The sequence below is a fragment of the Neolamprologus brichardi genome, chromosome 6 (genome assembly GCF_056152115.1).
Source record: "Neolamprologus brichardi isolate AB-2024 chromosome 6, ASM5615211v1, whole genome shotgun sequence".
In the NCBI taxonomy this organism is placed as follows: domain Eukaryota; kingdom Metazoa; phylum Chordata; class Actinopteri; order Cichliformes; family Cichlidae; genus Neolamprologus; species Neolamprologus brichardi.
The window spans coordinates 2,943,358-2,953,961 of record NC_142109.1 but is presented as its reverse complement, the minus strand read 5'-3'; the positions used below and the strand labels follow the sequence as shown (position 1 = coordinate 2,953,961).

The 10,604-nt window shown below is 41.3% G+C and overlaps 1 protein-coding gene across 1 annotated transcript; it reads left to right on the top strand.

Moving 5' to 3' along the window:
- Positions 1–473: 473 nt before the first annotated feature.
- On the top strand, positions 474–10,360 carry LOC102798588 (mitoferrin-2-like). Its single transcript, XM_006806145.3, has 4 exons — positions 474–966; positions 5,088–5,316; positions 5,646–5,702; positions 6,100–10,360. Exons 1-4 carry the CDS (start codon positions 631–633, stop codon positions 6,672–6,674), a joined length of 1,197 nt encoding a protein of 398 aa, XP_006806208.1. The 5' UTR covers positions 474–630; the 3' UTR covers positions 6,675–10,360.
- The last annotated feature ends 244 nt before the right edge of the window (positions 10,361–10,604 follow it).

Below are 10,604 nucleotides of genomic sequence, written 5' to 3'. Positions count from 1 at the left end.
GAGTGTGTATGTACGATCATACACTGGCAATATTAATAACAATAATAATATGTTTATAACATTTTACAGACTTTTTTTAATCAAAGACTGTTTATTTTATCTTGAAAAATCAGTAAGTTGTGTTTTCTCCAGATTAAAAAGTCCATATGACATATGATTTTGTCGTGTAAAAAAAACAATATGCCCTTTTGCTCAAATAAACATATCAGTATTAAAGAAAAATAAAAGCAATCCCCACATGCCCTAACTTTAAGTGTAGATGTGTTTCGTTCAAGTCTACGTTGATGCGTAACCTGGGACGTCCTGTTCCTGCAGGCCCGTACGCGTGATAAAAAGAAGTTACAAAAGACGAGGTTTAAACCCCACCCACTTTACCTACCCGCCCAGCCCAAACTGGCTAATTGGAGCGAACTGTCTATAATTGACAGCTAGTCTAGCGAATCAAATTCATTTGTTGGCGTGCAACACTCACAACCAACCCATCCTTCCTCCTGGTTCCCGGTCTCTCTGCAACTGGCTGCCGCGCACTTTCTATCCCCGGCCTGCATTCATAAGCTGCCGGGAAGAACGCGCCAACAGGCAGGCCGCCGGATTTGTCCATATCAGTAGGTCTAAAGTAAACTTATCTGAATGGAAGCGGATGGTTTCATGTCCCGGCGAACGTCGGTGGAAGCAGCGGGCGTCGATAGCCGGGTCACTGGCCCTGCAGCCAGGGCAGAGATTCGATGGTCTGGCGGCAGACTGCTGGGAACATCGGGAGGATTTCATGTCTCATCCAGAATGGCGGGGGAACAGGACTTTGTCTCGGTGTCACATCGGTCTACTCCGGAGACCTTGACTTCTGTCGAGACAGAAGTAGACTATGAAGGACTGCCTCAAGGAGTATCCACTAGCACACACATGTTGGCAGGTGCCGTTGCTGGAATCATGGAGCACTGCGTTATGTATCCCGTCGACTGTGTCAAGGTACAAGAGCGATGGAATATAATAGGCTACGAGTTTAAAAGTTTGTCGGGCTCTGTTTTTGCAGCATTGAGGGTAGCAACTGGTTGTATAAAGCCGAATCTGACGCAGGCCTCTTTACAAGCCTGAGCTCGATTAACGCTAGCTTACAAGCTAACAGGGGGTAACCTTGCTAACAGAGGTCAGTTAAATCAGCTACATTACCTAAACCTAAAATTATAAAACAGGATTCTCAGGCGGACGCAGTGGGAAGCTTAATGTTAGTGTGTATATTTAGCTTTACCTAGCTTTGATTTGGAGAGATAAGTGATGTGTTAGGCTTGATAGTACCTCACTGAGGTGCCGTTAGTGTCGTAACCGGCACCTCAGTTTATCCCAGATTGTTAAAGTTTGTCCCTAACATGCATCCTTTATCGCACAGGGTTTAAAATGTGCATTTTTGGTGTGTTTTCTTTTTTCAATTTCAAGTGGACTCGTAAATTTACACCTTGCTACACAGCACTACTTTTCCACGGGTCCGATACACTTAAAGAAAGTTATCACTTAACCCATTAACTCCATGGACATTTTGTGTTGCTTTGTCCAAAGCCTTCCATTGTGCTACGTTTTAAGTAAATGGTTAGTATCGTAAAAGTAATCCCGAAGAAAATCCAACAGGCGAGAGATTTTAGAATTAACCTTGGAGTTCACTTATGGTCAAAGTCTGATATCAAAGACGTAACCGTAGAGGACTAAACGGAAGCGATACTGGGGACAGTTGTTGCTTTCACTCATTTGCATTGTTGGAGCTACCTTTATGGTTGTAGACAACATCACTCTTTGCTTTACTTTGGGAAAACACTTTGTAGAAACTGTCAAAAAACCCCAGTGAAGAGTTGGCTGTAGTAACTGAGTAACTCATTTGGGTCATTAGTCACTGGAGCAAAAGTTAATGACACACTTAAACACTAGTTTAACACTGACACAGTGACACTAGTTAAATGAAGCACTCCTTGGCAGAAGAGGGTATGGCACTGTGCACAGGCTTGTTTCTCAGAATAACTGGATAGTTTAGGATTTTCTAACCATGTCTTCCTATGATATAAATGTGTGCCAACTGTGAACAGCTGCTTGTCCCATGCTTTAGCTAGAAAAGTTGAGTAGATTTAAGGATTAGAGGAGGAAATGACTAGTCAAATCTAAGGAGTCAAAAAGCATTTCAGCAATCAAGACAGTGTCTTCCTTTGTTAGCTTAGTGCTCAGTATGCGGCCTGTTATTTCCTTTTTGTATCAGGAGATAAAGAAGCAGTAATTCTGTGGTTTCTTATAGCTGTGGTAAATCAAACAAAAGGCTTATTCACTATAAATTCCAAGTCGAAGATTTGGTGAAAACAAGCTCAAGCTTTCCCTTGCAGAACCTTTCATCAGAATCACACCATGATCAGCAGATGTTTGTTGAAAATGTTTTGACTTGGAGATTTGTGGTTATTTCAAATTCTTATTAACAAGGATGTAAATGTGACAAATCCTGTGCAGGTCATTTTAACTGAGCAACATTTGGTAAACAATGATGTTGATCACTTCCTCATTTTTAGAAAGCCTTTAACAAAAACATAGAGCAATTAACATTCAGACCTAATGTCATTCCTGGTAGGATGTCAGCTACATGTGCTTCAGGTGTTTTAATTTATAAAGACGACTTTTAAGTTGAGAATTTCGTAAGCCTTTCCTGGCCTTATGTGTCTCAAGACTGTGTCCCTCTTCCAGCAACAAAGCTGAAGTAGAAGGAAGTGGATTACAAAACTTTGTGGTTGAATATCTTTTGTCTGAAGGAAGTTTGGATTTTCTTTACAGTAAACCTTTAAAGACAACTTCCTTTTACTGCTAAGGTTTGTTTTTTCACAACCTGTTTCCTGCTGCAGTCATACGTAGCTGGCCAGCATCTTTATGTATAATGTAATCATTATGCTTCAGTCTATTCTTCTCACTAAATTCAGTGTCTGTTTCTTCATTGCTTGAAGACAGGCAGAAAGCATTATCTTACTAATCTGTTTTGGTGAAAGAAGTTTCTTTCACCAAAATAATATCAGGAATTTTTTTTTGTAAGCGAGTTTTATTTACTCAATTGACTCATAGTTTGAGCTTTTTCATACATAAACGTCTATTTTAAGCTAGGGGAAAAAAAACAAATGCAGACTTTTTACTGGGTGAACCATTAAAAAAAACCTTTTGAAAAAATGGTGAAATATGTTGCAAAATGTTACAAAACCTCTGATCCATTTAATCAGGCTTTAAAAGGAAGCACTGCTGTAGTTTCTTCAGTATCTACAATTGACCTTGCCCTTTGACTGTTTGCACAAAGCTACCCTGTCTATCTAGTTGGTAGATTTTAATGTTTTTTAGGGTAATGTAGCAACCTAGCAACAGTTGCCAGGTTGCTACATTAGGCCGTCAGAGATGATTGGTGGTGGCATTTGCTCTCTCGCAGGGCAAATATTACACTAGTGAGTTAGTGGTATACAGTGAAGTAAGGCTGAATACATAAACCGGTGAACTGTTGTCATTTTTTTCACTACCAGCTGCTGCTGTTGTTTGCTGCTCAGTGCTGAGGACGTGGGTGTTCTACAACAGTCTTGAATGCACCGCTCACATTGTGGATGACTGAGCACATTCCGTGTGTGTTATCGTTTCCCAGAAGCACAAACCGGGAAAGTCCATGTGAACATTTTGCCAAGAGGAAGATGTGCTCTCTGCTCTTCTGTAAATCAGCTGGAAAATTTTTAGGATTGTGACATGTTAGGGGGCTGAAAATATTGCTCATTGCTTTGGCAATCTGTTACTAGGCATGGGCAGCAAGTCTCAGGTCTACCCTGGGTCCTAGTCCCAGTAAGAAAGGCCCAGTCGGAACACCTTACCCAGGAGGTGCCCACCTCAGTTGCCTCCTTTTGGTGTGGCAGAGCAGCGGCTGCACTCTGAGCCCCTCCCAAATGACTGAACTCCTCACACTATCGCTAAGAGAAAGCCTAGTTCACCTTACAAAGTGCGCATATTCACAGTCTTATTCTTTTGCCTTTTAATTAAACTTTCAATGATAGCATTAACAAAAAGATCAGGCCGAGGTTAAGGGATTTAGGGTGTTTCTCAACAACAACGCTCCCTCTGGTGGCAGATGGCTGCATAACAGTAAGACACAACTATTTACCAGCATTTGGTGTGAATTAAAAACAACTAGTATATGTGATACCGACTAGTGACAATAGCGATGATTGGTCGACTTGTCACGCACATCCCTGTCTGTTACTTAGGTAGTCAGATTCATTTATTGTCCACCAGTGAACAGTAGTACTCATTCATGGGCAAAAACACTGGCAGACTGTTTGATTGAACTCAGATCTAGTTACATTTTCTACAGTGATATGTACTTCCATAAACATCGGATGATTTCCAGTGAAAAGGCTGTTAAAATGACACATACTGCATGATATTTGGACACAGAAGTGAAACCGCGCCATCTTTGTCATCCAACATCATTTGTCTCAATCCTTTACTATATTAGGAGTTGTGGGTTTTGTTGTTTATGACAAGCTTCCTATACTGTCGTCATTTTAAAAAGGTGCAGTTTTCAAAATGCAAGAGCCTCTTCTAAAGATTAAAGTAACTTTATTGTGTTGCGTCAGGAACTGCAGCATCAAATACCCAACATAGTAAGAACCACAAACAGAATAGACTAACCTAAAATTAATCATTTACATCAGCGCTTACCTACAGCGCCAATTATCCACTCTCCTGTTAGCTGTTCAGGTTTCCCTGACAGAGGGATAAGTGTTTATAATGGTTATGCTGACAGAAAGGGGCCCTGTAACACTTCCTCCTTTTTTTTAATTTTTTTTCTTTGGGTTGTTTGTTTTCTTTGTTCTTCTGCATCTTTTCTGCAAGAATGCAAAAGTACACCTGTTAACTTTGAACAAGAAATATCACAATATCCAATTTCAAGTGTTTATAAAATTGAGTGGGCTTAAATACACAAGTTTGTATTTATTTTAAAAATACTTATTATTCCCACCCAGAACATTAAAAGGTGGGATACAGATTGGAACATTATTTATTTATTCTGTTCAATTTTTTTTTTCTCCCCATTACCTCAGACTCGCATGCAGAGCTTGCACCCAGAGCCGGGCGCACGCTACAGGAACGTGATGGATGCCCTGCGGCAGATTGTACAGACCGAGGGCGTGTGGAGGCCGATCAGAGGCGTGAATGTACTGGCAGTGGGGGCGGGGCCTGCCCATGCTCTCTACTTCGCGTGCTATGAGAAGATAAAGTTCTCGCTCAGTGACGCTGTTCATCCTGGCACCAACAGCCACTTTGCCAATGGTAAGATGTTTCCCAGTCAGCAAACTTTGACTTATAATCAATGGTGCAGAAGTTTGATTGTGTTTTCTTTTTTCTTTCTTTATTTTAAAGAACAGAAGAATAAAGAAACAGGAAATGAATTCAGTAGAATTTGGTAGAAGGAAGTTACACTTGACTCTGTGACTGTTTATTATTGTCAGTTTGATTATACAATTTTTTAAATTTATTTTTTTAAATTAAACTAGAGCCAGATATGCTATCGTTTTTAACACACTCCTTGTAATGTGTTCAAAATATTTGGAGAGGCTGTGAGATCTTGTGGTTAAAACTTTGTTTTGTCTGTTGTGCAGGAGTGGCGGGCTGCATGGCCACAGTGCTGCACGATGCCACCATGAACCCAGCTGAAGGTAAACTCTCCTCCTCCATCTCTTTGCTTATGTCAGCTCAGCTGATGTGCACGCAGTCACATGTGATGCATTCTGCACAGTAAAGACTTGGTGTTGACCTACTTAAAGACCCTCAGCCTGCTTCAGGTCATTATAGACCATGTGGTGTTTCTGTGATTAGGACACTTGGTGGAGCTACAGGCTCAAGCTTCAGACAATAAAAGAGCTTTTTACAACAGACCAGTCTGATGATGACAGTCACACGGGGTTATGCGTTTACTTGAGAAGGTTAACATTTTGTTGCAATTCTGTGTCAATATGATTGGATGGATTGATAAGAAATGGTCATTAGATCACGTGCTTGATCAGGTGTTATTGAATGTGATTGAGGAAGCTGTGTCCTGTCTTTTTCTTTTAGTTGTGAAGCAGCGAATGCAGATGTTTAACTCACCTTATCGTGGCGTGGTGGACTGTGTGAGTTCTCTGCTGAGACACGAGGGCCCAGCTGCTTTCTACCGCAGCTACACCACCCAGCTCACGATGAACGTGCCCTTCCAGGTGCTCCACTTCATGACCTATGAGTACCTGCAGGAGCTTCTCAACCCCCACAGGCAGTACAACCCTTCCTCCCACGTTGTTTCCGGTGCTCTTGCTGGAGCCCTGGCTGCTGCTGCCACTACCCCCCTCGATGTCTGCAAGACCCTTCTCAACACGCAGGAGACTCGGGCTATTCACGTGATCCAGGCAGAGACGGGAGCTGGAGCGGTTGCGTCGGCCTCCGGCAGCCGCCAAATCTCTGGCCTGGGCGAGGCTTTTCGGACGGTGTACAGGATGGGAGGCTTTCCAGCCTTTTTTAAAGGCGTCCAAGCCCGGGTCATCTACCAGATGCCCTCTACTGCCATCAGCTGGTCTGTCTACGAGTTCTTCAAATACATCCTCACCAAACGGCAGCATGAGAGAAGGCTGCATGGAGATCGGGATGGAGACAAATAAACGCCTGGAAACACGACTGGGTATTAGCATTTCAGAGGTTTATTGCACCGTAGCAATCACTGTTATGGGTGGTGATTTCTGAACATCTGAAGGTTAAAAAATTCTTTCTGATTCTTTGAGCAGAAAGTCAGTTATCATCTTGTTTACTGATATCAATTATGATATGTTCTAATTCAAAGTGGGTGACTACATTTACAACCAACAAAAGAAGCCTCTCATTATAGAGGGTTGGCAGAATGTCCATCTGTAAGAAGATTGCCCTGAAATAACAGGTTCTGGTTCCAACTTTCTTTTATTTTTTTTATTTTTAAACTTTTACTAGTGTTTGACCCAACAAACTCTCAGCATGGGCATCCAGAAAGGAAATCATTTGTTGTGGCTGAGCAGTGTTTCCCACAGATGTTGTTTCTAGTTGTGGCAGAGAGCGTTTACTGCTAAAGAGTCCCAAGTACCCTTTGTTTAACAAATTATTAACACCTCTACAGATTTTTTTTTTTTTTTGCCCACTAACTCATGACACTAGGGCTGGGCGATATGACCCAAAATTCATATCTCGATATTTTTTAGCTGGGTGGCGATATAAGATATACATCTCGATATTTTTTTAAAGCCATAAGTTAAGAACAAAAAGAGAGTTCTTAGTCACACTGTGTCCCAGATGTCACACAGGCATTTTTATTTACATACAGCATAGATTTACATGAAGAAATTACTCAAAAATAAATTATCAGCATTTATTAAATAATCATGCTCCATAAATAAAAGAAAACAATGTTGTTATTGTGCATAACAAAAAGCTCATAATTGTGCAGTCAAAATGTAAACTAACAGACGCTGAGCATAATAACAAAGACAGATTTCACAGCTGCTCTGTTCCCAACTTCTACTGCGTGACTGACAGCCTTGAGTTTGAAATCCTCTTTGTAACCATGTCTCTTAACAGGTGCCATTTATGGCCCTTATACACACACAATACGGTAATATTACGTTGAAGCACAGTACGTATCACTCCGCGAGGCTCCAGACTACGGTAGCCGTAATGCTCCGATAATCCATCAAGCGCTGCAGCTCCGTAGCTTACCAAAGTCCTACTAAAACATTTTTTTGACAGATTGCTGAGCGCCGTGTACCACCTAAAATCGGTTCGCGGTCAGTAAGCACAACCAGAATTCATACATAAGGCGCGCTGTCAACTTTTGAGAAAATGAAGGGATTTTAGGCCGTGCATGTCGTTAGCATGGTTAGCACGGTTAGCTCGCTAACACGTTGACGCCGTCCAGCCCCACAACTTGCTAACGGAGATTTGCCGTGTCCATCTTGTCGCTGCCTGCAGGTGAAGCTATGGGGGAGGAGGGGGGAGTTGTGTTCAGTGAAGGAGAGGCGAGGCCGAGTAACGTTGCGTAGAGACAAAAGTGGACGAAAGAGATGCAAACTTGTGGCTTCACAAGTATAATTATAACGAAACATAGACTATATCGATATAAAGGATATTGTCACATCTTATATCTCGTATGAAAATATATCGATTTTTTTTTTTTTTAAACTCGATATATCGCCCAGCCCTACATGACACCATAAACTTTGGTGCAATCAGCTGCATCGCCAATGAGACTCCGCCTCAATCCTGATGGGTCTCTGGAGCCGACAGCTGCAAAACTCCAGAAACCGTAAATTGGTGTTCATCCTATAAGAAGTAGCTTAATGATATTGATAACCAGCACAACGGCATAGTTATCAGAAAATCAACTTTCTAAATAAGTGAGAAGGACCACTGGTAAATTGGCTAAGGTGGTGTTCTCTCAAATGATCAGAGAATAAATGAATAAATAAACCCTTGAACAAGTCACTATCAGTGTGTGGGAAGCACTGCTAACACATTGAAGTTAAGTCTGGATTGGTCCCACTCATTAAAGACCCCCCAACCCCCCTGACTCTTATGTATGTTTGGGGAAAAAAATGACTCAGGTTGAAGTGATGGCTTTGAGCTTTAATTTGAGGGTGTTTATACTCACTTCTAATGAACTTAGTTTTGATTGTAACATTTTATAAATACCCCAGAAAGGGTAAAAAGTCCCACACTGATGGGAAGATGCTAGAATGGCCTTAAATCTCAGCAGGTTAAGTTACTTAAGAGCTGCACTGTGGCTTAGTTAAGACACATCTCCTGACTGCACATGTTGGGGGGAGATGGTTAAAAGCGTTACTGCCATTGCACCCTCTGACCACAGGGGGGTGCAGTGTTTAATTGCCATCCTAAAAACTTGAGGACAATTGGAGATTAGATGAAACTTTTAAAACAAGAACTTGAGCTTCGTAGCTCACAGCCTTGAATAACTTTGAGGGACATCCGGCAGAGCAGTGTTTTGAGGACAGGTCAGGCCGCCTCTTCATCAGGTGCAGAGATTTGATTCCTCCGGATCAAAACTTTGTCCTGGTTCATGTCCACAGAGTTCCTTTGAAGGAAGTGTTGTGCAATGTTGTGATGTCCTCTTTTTGCACAGTGTTGGGTTACTGAATCAGTACTGTCAAATGTACAGTAACGCCTGGCTCAAAATAAGTGACTTTAGTGTGGGATCACCTTTATTTTACCTAACCCTCTCTGTCACGTGTGTGACACACAGATTGTTGTTTCTGTTTTGGAAAACAGAATTGGGTTTGGATCGAAGATTTAGCACTTGAGTGGAACGTGTGCGTGCGCGTGTAAACTAAATTTTTTTTGGAGGTCAGTTGTGACTGAGTTTATTTGATCTTAGCACAGCTGTTGTCCTTTAATTGGAAAAACAGTTCGAGGAGGAAAAAAGTATGAATTTATTGGACTTTTTATTTCCTTTGCCAGGGTCATCGTGTCACTTCATGTTTTTGCTCTAGAAAAGTGCTTTTTCCGTTGCAGCCTTGAGACCGGGCTTCTGGATTTTTAAACCTTTTTTCCCCCTCATTAGCACACGTGGATGTGCGGAAAACCATAGTAGAAGCTGTACAAATAAGGTAACAGTTTTTATATCACTGCAGTCATGATTTATTTTTCTTCTGTTTTTCCAGCACTTGAAAAACTTAAAAGTTGTCATATTTAGTGCAGAAAAGCAACTTTGGAAAATAAAGAGAAACCGAGGCAACTATTTAAATACACGCCTACAGTTAGCCGCTATACAGCCACGCACAACTACTACAGAGATCACTGTATAACAGATATAGATTTAATGTTTTTGAAGCCATAAATCTAAAAATAAAACATTGTAATAACATGCATAAATAGATAAAGCTCCAAATATGAGGCTGACTTCTATCCTGAATTATATAAATTTGAACTGTGAGTTTTGTCAACTGTGCTGTAAAAATGCAAGTTTTTGTAGTGCACAAAATCCTCACCTGGATGGTAGGGGAAAAAACCAAACTGTATTATTTTAAGAGCAGCGACACCTTATGTATCTGTGGAACAAAATAAATAGGTAAAGAGTATTTGAGTATGATTGTGGGACTGATCCTCACATTTCAAAGTTGGGAAACCAAAGACTGAGCAGTGGAGGGGATGAACTGATGGTTTGTCAAATAGCAACACTAATGTGAAACGCTTGTGCGCACTTTGAAAGAGTCCCCTGTATTTTGTGACTTGTAAATAAACTCGCTAAGGCAGCTCCTCGCAGAAGCAGGGTCTTCTCTTGGTGCTGGCTCGCCAAGCGCTGAGGCTATCAATGTGTCTGCTGGTCTTATTTTTCCTCACCCTCACATTACAACATCCACACTCCGCTTCAGTATGTGCACAGTCTGGAGACTATTCATCGATAGAGATACCTATTTTGGTATTGATTAATACTCGCACACGCTCTCTACTGGTCCAAACTTTTATAACACCCCAATTTTTCCAGTTTTTCTATTGAAAGTTATGCAGTTTAATGTCTCATTGCACAAATAAGCAATTGCAGGTGAAAAGAA